At 34.4% G+C, this 20,435-nt stretch overlaps 1 protein-coding gene across 1 annotated transcript; it reads left to right on the top strand.

Annotated features, from left to right (window-relative positions):
- The first annotated feature begins 957 nt into the window (after window positions 1-957).
- On the top strand, window positions 958-12,567 carry LOC130800696 (rhodanese-like domain-containing protein 7). Its single transcript, XM_057664291.1, has 5 exons — window positions 958-1,478; window positions 10,146-10,397; window positions 10,500-10,598; window positions 11,421-11,708; window positions 11,895-12,567. The coding sequence occupies exons 1-5, from the start codon at window positions 1,050-1,052 to the stop codon at window positions 12,273-12,275; spliced, it is 1,449 nt and encodes a 482-aa protein (XP_057520274.1). The 5' UTR covers window positions 958-1,049; the 3' UTR covers window positions 12,276-12,567.
- The last annotated feature ends 7,868 nt before the right edge of the window (window positions 12,568-20,435 follow it).

Genomic DNA, 20,435 nt, shown 5'->3' with positions numbered 1-20,435 from the left:
ATGGGATATTTGAATTTTACTTATTAAATGAATATTAGAAAACTATATACTCCCTCCGAACCAATTTAGATGTCCCATTTGCTTGGGCACGGTTATTAAGGATGGTATGGGGTCCATTAAAAAGGGTAAGTAGTGAAGGGTAGTTGGGTAAGTAAGGTATATGGGGGTATATTCGTAATTACTTGTGTGAACTAAGGATATTTAGGTAAAAAAAGATTAACAAAAATAGAAATGGGACAACTAAAAAGACTTTGCCAAATAAGGAAATGGGACAACTAAATTGGTTCGGAGGGAGTATAATATACTTATGTTAGGATTTGTTTTTGTTATTTATACTCTTGGTTACTTAAATGCAATGCTTAATTCTAATATAATTTAGGTTGTGACTATCTTTATATAAGTCACTTATATTTTTTATGATAAAAAATTATCTTTATCGTTTAGACTAATAAAATATTTTTGCATATTTCTATGTATTTATATTGGATTTTAAAGTGTGTTATTAATAGTAATAAATATTTAATACTTCTATAAAGTGATGTAATAGTTATTTTTGTTAGCAAAAATTGGTATGTTATTTTTTATTTAAAAAATTCATAATTTTGTGTTATACTCAGAAAACGAACCATTTGCTCTTTTATTCAAAATAAAAAAAATAAAAGTATAAATATAATTATATTGCGCACAATGCGAAATATGATATAATGTACATAATAAATACAACTGTTGAGAGTGAAACGAAATATAACCATAATGTACGATTTATTTCTTAAAATTTTAATTTCTTAACTTATATAAATATGTTAGAAAATTTGATAAAAACCTGTATCAAATGAGCACTATCTATTGAGTGTACTCAAAACAAAGACGCCCTTAAATTTGGATTGTTAAAGATTAACTTAAAAGGTAAAATTATCATAAAAAAGTTTAAAAAAAATTAAATCGTTCATGATAATTTTTCAAAAACAAATCATAATCCCCAATCCATAGTCCGAAATTGCAGCATTTGAGTATATAGAAAGAGGAGAACGAAAAAAAAATAAAATTATATGGCGTTAGAATGTAGAATGTTGAATTCATCAATGCAAATGCAATCCACTCGAACAGCAACAATAGCAGCAGCAGCTTTGCTGCCTTTGAATCCTCTTAAATACTCATTTCTATCAACCCCAATTTTTTCTTATTCAAATCCCAAATCTTCCATTTTTTCTTCTTCCAATCCTTCTACTCTACAACTGCAACTGGCCGCCATGAAACCCACTTCACATTTCTCCCAAAATCCCTCTCCTTTCGTCTATCTCCCCTCTGCCGCAACATCCACATTCTTTTCTACTGCTTATTCCCTTAACTCGGAATTCGCTGATTGTAACTCGGCTGAACCCGCCTCCCAACTCGTTGTTGTCTCCTTTTACAAGTTCGCTGATTTACCTGACCATGCCGATTTTCGTAACCCTATCAAGCTTCTTTGCCAGGAATTGGTAATTTTAGTTCTTAAAATCCTCTTTTTTTTTTATTATTTTTTTTATAATTGTATGTCACTAATTTCACTATTTTAGTGTCCTGTTGATTTGATTTCAGTATAATAAATTAGTTTGTAATAGCAAATTGGAGCAAAATGTTGATATTGTTTTAGTGTATTTCGATTGATTATTTGGGCAAACGATAAATAAATCATGTCCCATATCTATGTGAAAGTTTAAATGATATTTGCTAAAAAGCAATTGCTGATGGAATTGGTAGAATGATTGGTTTGCCATTTCATTTCAAAATAAGAGAATAAATACAAGAGTAATCTTGGAGATTAAAAAAACTACCTACAAGGGTAATTTTGGAGAGTAAGGAAACTAGCTAATTACAAAATAATTACCAAAATATAAAGATTTACAAGATATGCACAATATTCTATTCTATTACACCCCCGCAGTCGAATCGGGAGGTTTGCGAACGCTGAGACTGGATCAAAAATTATCAAAAAGAACTTGAGGCAGACCCTTGGTAAAGATATCGGCAATTTGATATCGAGATGGAATATGAAGAACCCGAACATCATCACGCTGAACCTTTTCACGTACAAAATGAATGTCCATTTCGATATGCTTAGTGCATTGATGATGAACAGGGTTGCCTGACAAATAAACAGTACTAACATTGTCACAAAAAACAAGAGTGGCCGTGGAAATAGGACAATGAAGCTCAAGAAGCAAGTTACGAACCCAACAAGTTTTAGAAACAACATTAGCAACACCACGATACTCAGCTTCGATACGAGATTTAGAGACCATAGGTTGGCGCTTAGCAGACCAAGAGATCAAATTGTCACTGAGAAAAACACAGTAACCGAAAGTGGAACAACGGGTGTCAGGACAACCACCCCAATCAGCATCAGTATAGGATAAGAGAGAAGAACAGGGATTATATAGCTGTAGTCCACGGTCTAGAGTCCCTTGAATGTACCGAAGAATTTCCATGAAGAGCAGCCACATGTTCAACTCGAGGATCATGCATAAATAACCACACTTGTTGAATGGCATAAGAAATATCCGGATGGGTGAAAGTAAGGTTCTATAAGGCCCCAGCATAGCTGCGATACAAGGTAGGATTATCATATGGAGACCCAGCATTAGCACAAAGTTTGCTGGATGTAGTAATAGGAATAGGAGCAAGTTTGCATTGAGACATGCCAGCTTTATCCAAAATTTCAACAGCATATTTGGTTTGAGAGAGAAATACACCTGCAGGAGTACGAGAAACAGCAATACCCAAGAAGTAACTAAGAGGACCCAAGTCCTTCATAGCGAATTCCGAACTTAATTTAGACATGATAGACTGACGGAGAAGATCAGAAGAAGCAGTGAGTATAATATCATCCACATACAAAAGAAGATAAGCAATATTGGACACATGATAATGAACAAACAAAGAGTTATCAGAAATGCTATTATGAAAACCAATGGTAGTCACAAAATCAGCAAATCGTTGATACCAAGCTCGAGGGGCCTGCTTTAGACCATAAAGAGACTTTCGGAGAAGACACACATGATCGGGTCGAGTGGGATTACGGAAACCCAAAGGTTGATGCATGTACACAGTTTCATTCAAGTGACCATGGAGGAAAGTATTTTTAACATCCAATTGATGAATGGACCAAGATTTAGACAGAGCAATACTCAAAACAATGCGAATAGAAGCAGGTTTGACCACAAGGCTAAAAGTCTCATCACAGTCAATGCCATCTCTTCGAGATTTGCCATCACCAACAAGATGTGCCTTATAGCGCTCAAAAGAACCATCGAACATAGTTTTCACTCGGAAAATCCACAAGGAACGAATAACATTAACATTTGGAGGCGGCGGCATAAGATCCCAAGTATTATTCTCAATTAAAGCATCAAATTCATCCTTCATAGCTTGTTTCCAGTTAGGGTCACAGAGGGCATGAATAGAATTTTTTTGGGAATAGGAGAGAAGGAGACGGAAAGGCCGTGAGAAGTGTATTTGGGATTGGGTTTGAAAATGCCATGCTTACTACGCGTAGTCATTCCGGGCGGAGAAGGAGGATTTGGTGATGATGGGCGATTCATGGAAGAAAGTGGACTAGAGGATGGGATCTGTGATGGGTTGTGTGAGGCAGGCCCATGAGCAAAGGAAATCGGAGCTGGAGGGTGGGTAACTGGGCTAGGCCCAGTGTTCTGAGTTGGTGGGGGAGGGTTTGTATTTTGGGAAACTGTTGTTGGGACACTAGGGAGATGAGGCCCAGTAGATAAGGGTAGGGGGTTAGGAGATGGGTTGCTGCTGTTGCGCTGAAATTGATGGAGGAAAAAATAAGGATTGGGATCATCTAAAAAATCATATTCTCTAGGAGAGGATAGTGAAGACCGAGAAATAGGAAATGAGGCTTCGTCAAAAAGGACATGGCGGGAGAGAATAATCTTATGAGAGGAGAGATCATATCACTTGTAACCACGATGCGAAGATGGATATACCAAAAAGACACATGGAGATGAGCGAGGTTGTAATTTATGAATTTTTATGGAAGAATTCAGAGGAAAACAAAAATACCCAAAAACCCGAAGATGCGTATAGGTGGGAGATTTTGGTAAAGAAAGTGAGTAGGAGTTAATTGACCAAGTAACTTGGAGGGGAGAATGTTTAAGAGATAAGTAGCGGTATTCAAGGCGTAAGGCCAAAAATAAGAAGGAAGGGATGCATGACACAATATTGTACGAATGATATTATTTATTGTGCAAATTTTTCTTTTGGATTTTCCATTTTGGGATGAAGTTTGGGGGCAAGAGAAACGAAGAGAGTTACCTCGAGTAGCGCAAAAATGGTGAAAATTTTTATTATCAAATTCACCCCATGATCACATTGAAAAGATTTGATATTTAGCTCAAATTGAGAAATGACAAAGGTTTTAAATTGCACAAAAATATCATAACTTGAGACTTGCGAAATAACGGAAAAGTCCATAAAAAATTTGTATAATGATCAAGAAAGAGGACATAGTATTTATATCCTGAAGGGCTTGAAACGAGAGAAGACCATACATCACTATGAATAATATTGAGAATTAAACAAAAGGTAATCTAACATGTTTACCCAAAGGACAAGAATGACACACAAAAGATGGAGTTTTATTAAATTGGATAGAATTAGAAGAATATAAGGAATGCAAAATGTCATTTCTCGGGTGACCTAAACGGGAATGCCAAATACTAGAAGATAGATTGGCTGAATGTGGAGAGGACGGGATGATAGCTTCATGTGTCGAATGGAAAGTATAAAGATTACCAGTGCTATTAGACCGTAAGAGGATATTCCCGGTGCCCAATTCTTTCACAGAAAAACCAAAAGGATCAAATTCAACTGAAACTTTATGATCACGAGTAAACTTATGAACAGAGATAAGATTTTTAATGAGTTTAGGGGCATGTAAGACATTTTTCAGAGTAAGGGAAGGATTAGAGGGAGAAATGGGTAAATCACCGTGACCTTGAACCGAAATTATATTATCATTACCAACAATTATGTGATTATTATGATGATGCTTCAATGGAAAATACTTAAGAAAATTAATTTGAGAGTGAGTCATATGGGAAGTAGCACCGGTATCCATGTAGAAATGTTCATCTGGAGAGGATAAAGAGAGAGTATGCATAGCCTGATTAATATTCGTCGGAAAGTAGTCTGGCGAGAAAGATGACCCAGTAAAGAAATTATGGGCTGGACAAGGCTCAAGGATACAACGGAGAGGAGTTGGTGGTGGGATGAATTTTAGGAGAAGCCGTGGAAGAAGCTGGGGGGCGGTAAGGATGGGGAATGATTGTCTTGGGGAGCAAGGAAGAAAATAAAAAGGATTGAAGGGAGGAAAAAGAACCTAAGCTCTTGATACCATGATAGAATTAGTTTAATGATTGGTTTGCCGTTTAATTTCAAAATAAGAGAATAAATATAAGAGTAATCTTGGAGAGTAAGAAAACTAGCTACAAGGGTAATCTTGGAGAGTAAAGAAACTTGTTAATTATAAAATAATTACCAAAATATAAAGATTTACAAGATATGCACAATATTCTATTATATTAATTGCATGTAACCTCAATGTTATATCTAATAAGGGTAATGTTGCTTACATCAGATCCCCAAACCTCCTTTAGATGGGAGCCGCTTAATGATATTGGGTTAATGGAATTTTCTATAAACTAGGAGTAGTTCATTGCCTTGCAATGCATGAGTTGGGAACTGGAGTATTATATTTAGGTTTTATTTTGAAAGCAAATTCATGGTTGTATTGTGTCACACATAGTATTTTGTGCAAGTATGCTCTATTCTCACTTTCCAGCAACTAGTATGAATTGTCTTCTTATGCTGAGCCATCATCTCCAAATGGGATAAGCTATGTCATTCATTAAATAAAAGGATGTGGGATTGTTTTATGATGGTTGCCACTGCCATGCAGCAATTCCTTCCTTGATCAGGCTTGCAACAGTTAATGAAGGCCAAACTAACACTCACTAGCTAAGGATATACTTTGTCATGAGATTTTACATTAGATGTTACCAACCAACTTTTTTCTCCTTTATCTAAGTTTGGGACCAGTAATCTGCTTAGCAGCACTAGTTTGTAGAGTTAAAAAGTATGCATTGTTGTGTTGAATTATTGGTTTTAACCATGAGCTCTACTATTGTATTGGATGAGAGATTCAAGGTATCTTAATGCTTACATGCAGATGAATGGATGAGCATTGTGTTCATCTAAATCTCAAACTTTTATCAAGTTTTTAAATAAAATCGTTAATTTGAATAATGGGCGACAAAAATGATTAACCAGTCTGATTTAAGCCAATTGTTTGTGATTTTGTAATTTAAGGACTTTGAATTGGAATAAAGATTTTGAATATATGTTGTAATTAAATGACCTATAGTTGGAGAAGTTGTCTTGTTTTTGCTGTACACGTGATTGTGCAATCAAAGATAAGAAGCAACAACTGTCTTAGTGAAATGTTTCATTTTAAACGCTAATATTTTAGAACACAAAGTTGGGATGGAAATTGTTTGCAAGGTTCATTAAGATGGACAATAGTGCATAATAATTTTCGTACCACCACATCACTACTGTATTGTACTCCCTCGGTCCCATGGGATTTGCACCATATTATTTTTTGGTCCATCTCATGTGTTTTGCTATAATTTAATATTGCTTGTTACCTACACTTTTTTTTCTTTTTTAAATTCATCAATACATTTAACTTATTTTTTCATCTCATCGACGTATTTCTCTCACTTTCTCATAAAGTATATTATTTCATAAAAGAAATGCATATGTGAGAATGGAAAAAAGGAAGTGGATTATTTAAATAAGGATAGGAGGAGTATAAAATTTTATGGAACATTTTTTGTGAATGTATGTTGATTTTGTTTTTATTCACAAAGTAGCTATTACAGAGGAAATGGGTGGAAACCATGATGTTTGGTCGTTGCCTTCATTTTGATATAAACTTTTCATTTTAATGATATAGTTTTTTGGGTTGTGTCATGTTGGCTTGTCAAATTCACAAAAAAAGTTGAAAGATAAAAAGATATTGTATATATTGAAATTTGCAAATTGATAAACAAATATGGTGGTGAAACTGAATTAACATAATTGCATTAATTATTTTGTACACCACTTTGAACTTGGCTAACTTTTTACTTATTTTATTAAAATCTTGGGACTTTCTACCTTGTAAATTGGTGATCTGCTGATCTTGTTATAAGGAAATTGGTTGCCAGAAAATATAAGGGCAAAAGGAAGATATGAGCATAAAAAAGGAAGAAGGATTGCTTCAAATAACCACTATAGGCTGTCGCAAACATGAATGGTGTTGAAATAGACAATTTTCGTTTATAGCTCTTTTGTAGACTTTAAATGCAAATTTTTATTTTCCACTAACTACTAAAGAATAGGAAAAGGGTATACTATTTCAAAATCCCAGTATCTATATGGATTTCTCTCATTAAAATTTCTGTCTATATCTGGCAGCACTGTTCATCCAGGTTACTTAAAATTTTTGTGACCGTATACTGTTCATTCTACAGTTCTCAAAATTAACAAAACAATTTTTTTTGATACTTTGATTGCGGCGGAATAGTTGGTCAATTGGATAGGAACTTTTGAGTAGCTTCGGATAAATTTTCTTCAATTTGTTAATAGTGCGTGAAAGAGGATAATTTTTTTGAGGGATCTCCAGTTAGTATGTTATTTAACAAACTATGTGTTGTTAGTTAGTTGTGTTTTATTGGCTCAAGATCTAAGAGCTTGATAGTAAGTGTTAAGTGAGTGATTTCTCAACTTATTAGAGTGAAAGTTTGAATGCCTCTGACCCTTTTTCTTTTAAAGAAACTTCATTTGGTTGTTTAATGTGAGAAATCCTTCATCTACCTTGAGATTGGCCATGGTTATCTTTGCAACTTTGATGGCTTATGTTTCTTCATCACTTCTCGAATTATCATGACCAGGTTGTTTTTAGGGCCCTCAAGAATCAAGATGAGTGAATCTAATAACACTATCAAACCCTAATGCTAAAGCTAAACTCACGTTTTGGAAATCGCTTTTGGAAGAAGCTTTAAGATCACATTAGGTGCTCGACATGCTCGGTTTTTTAGAATTAAGTAGCCGGGGGCGAGATAAAAATTAGGGAGCCCTAATAAACATTATGAAAAAGGAGGATTTATGGGCTAGAAAAGTAAATAATCATAATGATGTATTATCAACATAAACATGCGTTTGTACATAAGGAATATCAGTTATCAAAAATGAATAACCACTAGACTGAACCATTTTATGGAAGGTCTTTAAATATTTTATATGGCTTCAAAGAAAACTTTTTTTCCGCCAAATAACCTAGCTATTTCATTGAATCCGTTTAATCTTTCAAAATTCCTTGATTTAGTGGATAAAACAAATAAATCATGTAGACCATAATAATTATGTATGTATAGGATATACATAGCATGAACATGTTTGTTTCACTTATTACTCAATAGCAAACACATGAGAATTACATCTCATGACGGAAATGTGGTGTTGCATCAATTTCTTTTGGGACCCCTTTAGCTTATAGATCTAACATGTGGTCTATATCATCAATCAACATTCAAAGCAGTTGTAGCTCGGCAACCACCTTCTGCGTTGCGTCTGTGACGGAGAAGAATTCCCTCTTAGCTTTGTTATTCCTCCACTTTTTTCCTCCGTTCTTTCTTTCCGTTGCCAACCACAAACCTATGTTTTAGAGAAAAACTAGAGAAAACATTGCAGAGAGAAAAAGTTGTTCATAGCTAATTAGTTTCCCATACACTTTAGTTTCTCAGCCCCAACTCTATCCTTTCACGCACACTGGTCATTTGCTTTTTAAAATTATTTATGATTTTTATCGTATAAAATACTAAAATTTACCTTGACAATTTTTTTGTGGTATGAGCCTAATGCTCAAGTAGAAGCATAGTGCAAAAAAGCGGTAACGGCCACAGTTGCAGTTTTAGAAACGATGATGCGGTAATGGAAACAATAATGCGGTAACTGAGATGATATGGTTGTCGTACAGCCAAATAGCATCCTAAACCATAACATATCGCTTCGTGATGTATAAAAAATGCAGTTTTTTTAACAGCTTTACAATGCAACTAATATTGGTCCGAAATATTTGAAGCCTTGTTTTTCCACTTTGAGTACATACACTTAAACTCTTATTGGTGGTGAGTCATGTAGGATTATAAATGACTTTAGAGTTTAGACTAATTTATGTTTATCAAAATCAAGGTTCCTGCTCTCCATATGTCATAGTCAGAGTTTATTTTGTGTTTACTTTGTCAAATATTTAGCATACCTTTGTAGTGTGTCAAAATGATGTACTTTAATCTATTGCCATGTGTGATTCCCTTGGTATCAATCTCATGTTTAGGCTTGTACTTGCTTGACCTTTCCTTCTGACAAATTTGATCTTAAAAACAATACTCCCCCCAGGCCCCCACCCAACTCAATTTGCTAAACTTGATTTTCACTAGGACAGCAATTGTTGCTAAGTGACTGATGGGGAGCCGGGGAGATAGTACGTTTGTTGATGACTAACAAGTTTCAGTCATAATTTATAACAAATTACTAAGTTCATACACATTTAGATATTTACGAATTGGTCCAAGTAAGTCCCAATATGAAGAATTTATCTGATTTAATTTTTATCTGATTTTTTTCATAGGCTTGCTTGAATAGACCATTTCCATCTTGCCTGTTTTTGTTATATTTCATTAATTGATTTTCTTGTTTGGTTTACCTTTCCCCAGACCTTCATTTACTTTAGGTGCTAAATATGGATTTAGTTTTTATCTGATTTCTTTTAGAGGCTTACTTGAATTGACCATCTGCCACCTTGTCTGTTTTTGTTATATTTACATTAAATGACGACTTTCATTTCGTCCAAGATAGAAACTTGATAGGCGGCATGGCTCATATAAATCTAGTGTATCACTTAATAGTCACGGAAAGTTTTTTTATGCTATGATTGTTAATTTCTCTTTATTAGTAGATGTTGAAGTGCCTTCCTTAATTGTATCTTTTCATTTTAGTGTAAGAAGTTTCACACTATTCTGTCTCACCCGTCTGATACTGTTCAGCGTGTTTCAGGTGGTATTATTCTTGCACCCGAAGGAATAAATGGGAGCATATGTGGTACCCGTGAAGCAGTGGAGCGTGTCCTGGAATTTATTCAATCTGATGATCGTCTGAAGGGTTTAAGGCAGATAGAGTCTCCTGTAAATCCGGAAGATGAAGAGATACACCATGGACATACCAGCAAATCTCCTGTTGGAGCTGGAGAAGATGCACCCTTCCGTTGGGATCATGTTAGGGTCAAGCTCAAGAACGAGGTAATCAGTAATTCTGGATTCTTATGAAGTGAATTGTTCATCACGAAATTGTTATTTGTTACTATATTTTGTTGTTTTACATATAATTTCATATATTAACAGATAGTCTCTCTTGGAATGCCTAACGTTTCTCCTACTGAGAAAGTTGGAACTTACGTAAGTCCTGAAGAGTGGAATATATTGATCAGTGACCCAAACACGGTAAGAAAGTTGTACGAGCAAGTTCTAGTTTTTCATGTATGTGGATGATATACTATCGGTCTTTATTATAATTATGTGGATATGAAGTTCTCTTTTCCTATTAATACATTTTGGAATAATGAAAATGGTGCTCTGCATCTGCCTTCAGAATGGTTAATGTTTATGATTAGGATTTACTGCAGGCATTCCATTTTTAACCTGCTAAATATTAGGACTCTTAATAGGTTTCAGATGAGGAAGCGTCTTATCGAGTGTACTTATTTAGAGAGGTGGGATAGGAACTTTGTGGAAGCTTTTATTAGACAAATATTACCTTAACAGTCCGTTTGGTTAGTGGTATTAAGTGGTAGTAATGGGAATAATGTTTAGTGTAAAATCTCATCAAAAGTTCCATATCATTTCCATGGTAATGAAACTCTGATCGCAAAAAAGTTTTTTTTGTTTACAAATTTCCATTACCACCTAATAGCACCTCTCCTAATGGTAATGCATTAGAATGAATTTTATGAAGAAATAAGATGATTGAAGTTAGACAAGCATGATCATCAAGGTAATCAAGAGATTTTTCAACCAAAGTTACACTAGTTTTTCATTCCAATTACCATTGTTTATTACCACTTACCAAAGGGTTGTAAGAGTTTCCATGGATATCTTACCCTTTTTAGGCTAGATTGTGCTATAAATAATAAATAGTACCCTTTTTAGGCTAGATTGTGCATTAAATAATAAATAGTTTGCTCTATTTTAATTTTCCTTAATCGAGGTTTAAATAATGTTATGTTAGCATGTCAGACTTGCATCAAGTTTTTATTTTCATCTTAGGTGGTAATAGACGTGCGCAATACCTATGAAATTAGAATTGGAAAATTCAAAGGAGCTGTTGATCCGCGTACAACTGCATTCAGGGAGTTCCCTTCTTGGGTAGAAAATAGTTTGGAACTGGCAGGTTCAGACAGCCTGCCATCCCAGGAGGTTCAGGAAAACAAAAGAAGCGGAAGTGAGGAGGATCCAGAAGCATGTAAATCACCACCTCGGGTTGCCATGTACTGCACTGGTGGAATACGGTGTGAGAAAGCTTCGAGCTATCTCTTAAGCAAAGGCTTTAAAGAGGTAATGACTTTTTCATGAAACTTTCATGCTCGTCTTTGCGTTAGAAACTTAATTTGAAGCTTTATTTGGGCAATGCATTAGTGAAAAACATAGGTGGTTTAGCCAAATACTTGAATAAGCAAATTTTATCAATGTCATTTCTTGGTTTCTTTGTTCTTGTCATTAAACTATTTGATAATTTAACAGGTCTATCATTTGAAAGGGGGCATTTTAAAGTATTTAGAGGAAGTTCCCAAATCTAAAAGTCTTTGGGAGGGAGAATGTTTTGTATTCGACAAGCGGGTCTCTGTCGATCATGGGTTAGCTCAGGGAACTTACAAATTGTGTTACGGCTGTAAGCAGCCGATAAGTGATGCTGACATGGAGTCTGCTGAATACGAGTGTGGGGTTTGTTGTCCTTATTGTTTCTCAAAAAAATCTGAGGAAGAAAAAGAAAGAGCACGGGCTCGACAAAGACAATTTGAGGCTTGGGGAGTAATCGGTGGACCAGACAAGGGCCGTCGACCAACACAAAGTACAACAAATGATTCACACAATAATAGTTCTCAGCTCTCAGAATCAGCCTAGCATTTCTAGAAATGTGGAGTGTCAACTATGAAGCAAGTTGAGTCTACTTGAAAGAGTAAGGAACTAATTTTCTGATTATTGTATGCGACATAAAAAACAAAGTATAACTATCAAGCTTAGAGGACATTACTTTTGCAAAGAGAAGCTTATTTGACGCGGATTTTGATCTAAAATTTTCAAAAACATACGAGCAATTTGGATCATGGTAGAATTGCAATGACGATAGAATCTTACAATTTTAATTGGAATAAAATTTTGACCATTAGCATTATAACATGATTTTATATTCCTACGATCCGTTCTTAGGTCTGTTTCTGAACTTTCGGTGGCCTAGAGGCGAGATTAGAAATAGGGCCCTTATGCTAAAAAAAATTTCATTACTATCCTCATAATGTTTCTTATTGGATCTACGAAAAGCTAAATTATATTATGATTTTATTATTTATTGAATTCGTTTTCTTTTTTTTTTTCTTTTTTCACAACAAGATGTATATTTTCGTGGCAACATTATTATAATACGTAAATCACAAATTCTTGTATGAGACGGTCTTACCGTTAGACATGCCTTATACTTACGTTATATAGCCTAATAATACAAACTTTTAGCTTATGCGCTTCTTGTTTTGAAATTTGTATCACCGTGAGACGATCTCGTATAAGATGGAGTGTTAATAATATAAGTAAAATTAAGATGGAGCAATATAACTCGATTCTTAAATACCAATACCAGGCTCTTACAAATTGTAATCCCTTTAGTTAAATGAATCTTGAACATTACATGTCAATGATATTTCACAATTACTCTTAATTCTCTAATATTTTTTTTTATTTTTTTTACATTATAATATAAATTTAAACCTACCTAATTTCTAAAATACGAGGCCCTGGGGTGCCCCACTCGGCCCAATTCAAATACAACTCTGTCCGTTTCAGTAGAGTTTGTTTCAGTACTAATTTTTTAATGCATTATTTTTCCTTATTTCTTTACGGTTCACATATACTTTTGTTTAAAAATATTATAATCATAATCAAAAAATTAAAAAGTCTTGATATTGAGATTTAAACTTATTTTGAATGGTTTTCTCTTTTATTCCATAAAAACAAAGTCATTCTAATTTTATATCCCAATAATAAACTTTCAAATGACTAATTGTATCCAAGAATGAAATATTTTAGTATATTTATGTTTATTTGTAGGATTATACAATCCCATGATTTCACATTCATTCTTACCAATTTGACCCTACTCCCTCTTGTACAAAATCTTGGTGTGCTGATTTCAATTTTGTCAATTTCAAGTAAAATTTTGCTTCTAATAATCTTGGTTTACAATCAACATGTTTCATTTTGACTCTTCCACAGGATAGACTAATAATTTTTTTAATCTTCTAGTAACCTGAAACTTTCAACTTTTCCATGTGGTAGACAAAACATGAAGTTTTTTGTTAAATTAAATACTAATTTCAAACAAATTTTTGAAACTCGTGCTCCATAAAGGTGATCGCGACGTTTGGATTTATGAAAAAGTCGTTATGATCGGTAATAATAACGTAAATTCAGCAAACACCTAAACCTTTTTACCTTCCAAGTAAAAATGTTAGAAGCTTATTATTACCACGCGAATTAAAAAAAATATTTGTTCACCACACGAAAAAGCCTAAAACTTAGGGCCACCACAAATAATTTCCTAAAAAAATTATTCTCTCCAATTCAGAGGAATTGTCTTACTTGATTTTTTTTTATACTATTTATCATTCACTCTTAATTTGTATTTTATTCTTAATTTAAATGCCAAAATATAGTCAACTGACATCTTATTTGATTCATCTCAATATAAATTTTATTAATATTAAATTTTTGTAATTTTTAATTAAGCATAATTAGAGATATTTAAGATTGATTAGTGCATCGATAAAGTCTAAAAATCAAATGGGACAATTGGTGAATATTGAAGGGAGTATTAAGCAATTTTCGTTTATTCATATAAAATTATTTAAACATTTTTCAATTACAATTTATACTTATTAAGAGATCAACTATATAAAATTTTCCAACATTCAAGCTCTTAAAACGAAATATTCATCAAGTTTTTCGATCTTCAAATTACAAATACAACCACCATATTTCAAATTGCACAAACTAACAAAGTTTTAAGGAAAAATTACCTTGAATAATACAATCTTTCAACTTTTTTCCTACAATAATACAAATTATTAATTGATCATGAATAATACGAACTTTGAGGTGAGTTTTCCACCAATATTCACGACCTATTAGCAACCTACTAAAGCATGTCATTTTGCCAAAAAAACTTAAAAATTAAAATAAAATTTAAAACAACCCCCCCCTAACCTGTCCACCACAGCCACTCCTTTCCCTTCCATACTGTCAAGCTGTCAGCCTCCCCCACCCTTCCCCTATCCCATCTGTTGTCGCCACCCTCTCCCCATTCATCCATTCAACTATGAAACTCGACCCTTCCCCACCCCTTATTTGAAGACCATCTAATCCCTACGCCTAGGGGTGTTCAAAGAAATTCGGTTTGCAAAACCCGACCTGGAATATCCGGTATCCGTTTGTTAAAACCGGATAATTAACCCGAATTGCCAAAAGCGGATATTCTGGACAGGGTACCCGGTTTATAAACCGGATATTCCGGACCAGGTACCCGGTTTATAAACCAGATATTCGGGTCGGATCCGGAAACCATTTTTATAAATCCGGATACCCAGTATCCTTTTTTTTTTTTTTTTTAATTTAAGTGCTTCTCCCACTCACAGGCAGAAACTTGGGATTTCTTATTTCTAAACCTAATTCATATTGTATTCATGTATTGGGCCTTTAGATTCTTCCCTTCTTCAATCTTCATCATCATTAGTGCCATCCTTCATCAGTTCATCACCATCTTCGTTCTTCATCTTCGTCCTTCATCACCGTCTTCAGTAATCAATCTTCATCACCAAACGACAGTGTCAGTCGACTTCTTCATCTTCTTCACAGGTTTTTTACTTAAATTTTAAGTCTTATTCCTAATTTTAGTTGGTTTTATCTTTATTTTGAATATTTTGAATTCAAATTCTGATATTTGTTTGTTCAATTTAATTTCAGACCCTCTTTATAATTTTAAGTTAAAGATCTACATGGATTCTTACCCACCCCCATCTGGATTTTCGGTAGCTCTTTATCATTTTTATTTTGCTATTTATCTTTGATATTTGTTTCTGATATTTGTTTGACGTAAATGCTAATTTAATATTTTGAATTCAAATTCTGATATTTGTTCAACTTGTTCAATTTGTTCAATGTTTTTGATGTTTTTAGTGAGGAAAATCAATGTTTTTGATGTTTTAAATTGATTGTGATGATGGTAGGCTTTAATATATGTTTATATATAACTGAATTCTGCTTGTATATGATGATGGTAGATTATGATGATAATTGATAATTGATAATCTCCTTTCAATTGTTTGTGATTATGGTAGATTGGTAGGCATTATAATGGTTTTGATGAGGAAAATCAATGTTTTTGATGAGGAAAATCAATGTTTTTGATAATTGATAATTGATAATTGTGATGATTGTAGGCTTTAATATTCTGTTTTATATATAACTTGTACATTATGATGATAATTGATAATATCTTTTCAATTGATTGTGATGATGGTAGATTGGTAGGCTTTATTTAACTTTAAAATAATGGTTACTTAATGTAGTACCAATTAACTTGTATTTTTAAAGTTTATCTAATAAGTAAAAGTGTGAAATAAAGATGTCCTAATTTAAGCTAATGGAAATTCTTTAATATATGTTTTGTATACAAGATGGGGTCGTCTTTTAATGATAATAAAAATTCATTACCGAATGAAGGAACTCAATTTGAAGAGAGTGTTGATCGCTTGTTTGATGAGGATAAAGATACAAGACCACCAATTAAAAAACAGAAAAATCAACGTCGTGCAACTAATGGTACGAGGAGTGATAGGTCAAAATGGTGGGATCATTATGCAGTTGATGAATTGAATTCAACAATTGCTCATTGTAAGTATTGCAAAACTTCTATTAGTTGTCCTAGGAAAAATGGAACAACTCAATCATACTAAAATATGAAAAAAATATCCTCCAAATTTGGATATAAAGCAAAAGAAAATTGAATTTGATATTGCTAGAAGAGTCAATGAGGATAGTAGTGTTGATAGTGTTGGTGTTCCGAAATTGAGGGAATTTGATTATGATTTGTGTAGGAAAAAACTTGCTACAATGCTTATTGTGGATGAATTGCCTTTTGCTTTTGTTGAATGTGAAGGATTTCGTGAGTATTGTAGGGCTTTGAATCCTTTACTTAAGATTCTTTCTCGTAGCACTGCCATTAGAGATTGTTATAGTCTTTTCATTGAAAAAAGAAATGAGTTGAAATCGTTTTTTCAAAACTTTAAGTCACAAATTTGTCTAACAACAGACAATTGGACATCGGGAAAAAACTTAAGTTGTATGTGTTTGACTTCACATTTTATTGATGATAACTGGAATTTGCAAAAGAAAATCATAAACTTTTGTCCTATTGCTGGTCACAAGGGAATAATTATTAGCAGAGCTGTTGAAAAATGCTTGATTGATTGGGTTTGAAAAATATCATGACATGACCGTAGACAATGCAAGTTCAAATGACATAGCCGCCAATTACCTTAAGAAAAGACTTAACATTTGGGATACTGGTTTGTAGGAGGGTCAAGACCTACATATGAGATGTGCATCACATATTTTGAATTTGATTGTGAAAGATGGTTTGAATGAAGTTAATTTGTCTGTTTTGAAAGTTCGTGCTCTTGTGTATTATGTAAGGTCTTCTCCTGCTAAGCTTAAAAGGTTTAAAGAATGGATAAAAGAGGAGAAAGAAGAGAGCAAAAGCCTTATTGTTTTGGATATTGAAACTAGATGGAATTCAACTTATCTAATGCTTGAATCGTCTGCTATCAAATTTAAAAAGTCATTTGGTTCTTTATGCATGAAAGATTCTGCTTTAGTTATGGTACTTAGGAAGTTTAGTGGTGCTCCTACTGAAGAGGATTGGAAGAAATTGTCTACGTTCTTACCTTTCTTGAGTGTTTTTTATGATGCAACTTTGAGATTTTCTGCTTCTCGTTATGTAACTTGCAACTCTTATGCACATGAGATTTTTGGGACTAGATTATTGCTTGCCAACAACATGAGTGCCGATGATGAGGGTATGAGGAAAATGGCTACCAATATGATGGCGAAATATGACAAATATTATGGAAACATTGATAATATCAATATTTTAGTGTCTGTAGTTGTTCTCCTTGACCCTAGGCATAAGTAGAATTATGTTGATTGGATTGTGCGTGCTTCATAGGATGCCACAAAAGCTACTCTCTTGTCACTAAAGATTAAAATGGTTTTTCAAAATTTGTTTGATTCTTATACTTCTTCTATGCCTCCACCAAAGACAAATAGGGCTACTTCCTCCACTTCCACCTCTTCAACCACTTCCATTTTTACTCAAAGTGGGACTCAAGGAATGGGGACGGTGGACCTTATTGAACTAATGAATTCAAGATATCAAATGGAGACAGGTTTTTCATTAACCAATGTAAAAAAAAGTGAGTTAGATAGGTATTTAGAAGATGCATGTAACCTCATGATTCTAACTTTGAGATTTTAGTATGGTGAAAAGATCAAACAAAAAGGTATCGTATTCTTCAAAAGATGGCTAAAGATGGGCTTGCTATACCTATTTCTACAGTTGCTTCTAAATCTGCTTTCTGTACTGGTGGTCATATTCTTGATGATTTTTGAACATCATTGACTCCAAAGATGGTCGCAGTCCTTATTTGCGCACAAGATTGGCTTCGTATGTCTAGAACTCCTTTAGAAATAGAGGAGAGTTTGCTTGCACTTGAAGAAATTGAGGAAGGTTAGTATAACTATTTTAATTATTTTTCAATTGATTATTTAATATTTAAGAGTAAAAATATTTTTCCTTTAACCTTATATTGTTTATGCTCTTGATTTAGGTAATGCATTAACTTTGGAGCATCCAGAGGTCATAACCGATGAAACCCTTGACGTCGTTGAAGATGATTAATGGAGCTTGAAGTTTCAACTTATAAATTTTAATCACTTGCTTTTAATTTTTTAATTGTTAGATGTGTAACTTTATGAGTTTATGGAATTATGGTTGCATTATTTCAATTAACTAATGGTTGTATTTTAACTTCTTATGACTAATTAAGTTAAGTATTTATAGAGATTTATTATTTGAAATATATATAAAAATGTTAAAATAAATAAGGAAAAAAAACATGTTTTTGGAAAATAAGCAAAATCGGATCGAAACCGGGTCACAATTTTAGGTATCCGAAAAAGCGGGTACCCGGATCTTCGGATCCGGGTCGACCCAGTATCCAGTTTTGAACACTGCTACCTACGGCTACCCATTTTCAGGGACACCTCGTCCCCCTACCCATTCACAGCCCTATCAACAAACCTATCTCGACCCTCACCCAGAAAACGCCTATCCACATCGATATTGAAACCCGGGTTCTTTGATGGTAGTGTTAGGGATAGGTGTGCAGCACTGCAGCTGTATTGTTGGTGGTTTGATGTGTGTGGTTGTGTGGTGGAAGTTTGAAGTGCAATTGTCAAGTGATAAATGTTGGGCAATTGAGTGGTGGTTAGTGGTGGGTGAGTGAGGGGGCTCCGGGAGGTTTGGTGTTGGGTAGAGAGCAAGGGAGGGGATGGAGGTGGAGTTGGGTGGGGCTGTAGCAATATTTTTTAAATTAATTTTTAAAAATATTTGCCTAAATAACCTATTGAAGAGGTCACTTTGTATATTCTTAATAACAACTTCTTAAGTTCATATTATTCGTGATTATCAATAATTTGTATTATTGTTAGGAAAAAGTTAAAAGGTTGTATTATACACGGTAATTTCTAAGTTGCAAATCAAACAAATAAATACATATTAGAAAAAGTTTATTATATCAATTTTAAAAACATAAATGCAAAAGGGTCTATTAGTCAGATCTTAAATGGAGCCGAGTCTCAAAAGTGTGGACCCAACCCAAAAGTTTGGACACAACCCCCAACTCGGATTCTCAGATCATGAATACATATTCGACTTAGGGTCTAAATGTAAGTTGATCCAAATATGGATAGCCCACAAGTCAAGTTAAGCCAAGCCAAGACAAACCAAGGAGGATACATGGCTGAGCAACCTACTGATTGGATGCTCACTGACTTACCCGCTGACCTTGCTGATTTGGACGTGACAATTAAGGAAGGACAATCCCAAGCTAGACCAAACATGAGTATCCAAGCATGGCAAAGCCAAGAGGAATCAATGAGAAACCTCACAGCAACACTCAAGCCAGACAAAGACATGCATTCTGGTCAGCAGACAACAGAGCAGCCATCTGACGACCAGCCTACCTTGCGCACAATAGAACGCCTGGTCTCGTGCACGTATCAACATGGAAACTCAAGGGATGGCATCTTTGGACATGGAAAAAAAATCCAAGACTCAGAAATAGAACGGAGAGCCCTCACAGAGCCCAGAAGATTAACGCCAAGGTCGTGTGCTCGCCTGATATTTGATAATGGCTGATCCAGAACTGCCAGCCATCACCTGCTGAGCAGCAGACCTTCGAGCCCTTCCACGGAGTCAACCTGAGCATCCTAGGATACACCGAGGGTAGTTTTGGAATCTCTATACATGGACCTTTCCATCAACACCTTAAGTGCCTCCTAACGATGACAGTAAGACACCAAGAAAGGGAGCTGAAGGTCCCCTGTCAGACAGAGCGGAAGAGATGGAAGAATACTTAACATTTTGTTTTCTGATTTTTGTTGTTTAAAACGTGTACATAATAGCCACGTGTTACTTTTTAGTCGTTATTATGGTTTGGCTTAAGCTTAGCTCTTGTAGAAGGTCTCATAGCTCTATAAATATGAGGCCTAATCCCTTGTAATGGACAAGTTTAGATTAATCAATTGAGTTTTTCTTCAAAGTAATTGTTGTCTCAATTACTCGTCTGTGAGGAGCCTTTGTGAGTCAAAGCAAAGTGATCTTCCCAGGTTAATTCCACAAAGATTGAGAGAGTGCCTTTCAATTGGAGTGTGAGTACGAGGCCAATCAATCCA

Source organism: Amaranthus tricolor, chromosome 15 (assembly GCF_026212465.1).
Source record: "Amaranthus tricolor cultivar Red isolate AtriRed21 chromosome 15, ASM2621246v1, whole genome shotgun sequence".
NCBI classification, from domain to species: Eukaryota; Viridiplantae; Streptophyta; class Magnoliopsida; order Caryophyllales; family Amaranthaceae; genus Amaranthus; species Amaranthus tricolor.
Note: the sequence above shows the minus strand (reverse complement) of the source record. Positions and strands in the feature narration are given on the sequence as shown.

Bases quoted from the DNA above. Each gene is read 5' to 3' on its own strand.
- LOC130800696 (XM_057664291.1), top strand. From the start codon at position 1,050: ATGGCGTTAGAATGTAGAATGTTGAATTCATCAATGCAAATGCAATCC. The intron at 1,479-10,145 runs GTAATTTTAGTT...GATACTGTTCAG, and splicing joins AGCTTCTTTGCCAGGAATTG to CGTGTTTCAGGTGGTATTAT. The intron at 10,599-11,420 runs GTAAGAAAGTTG...TTTTCATCTTAG, and splicing joins TGATCAGTGACCCAAACACG to GTGGTAATAGACGTGCGCAA.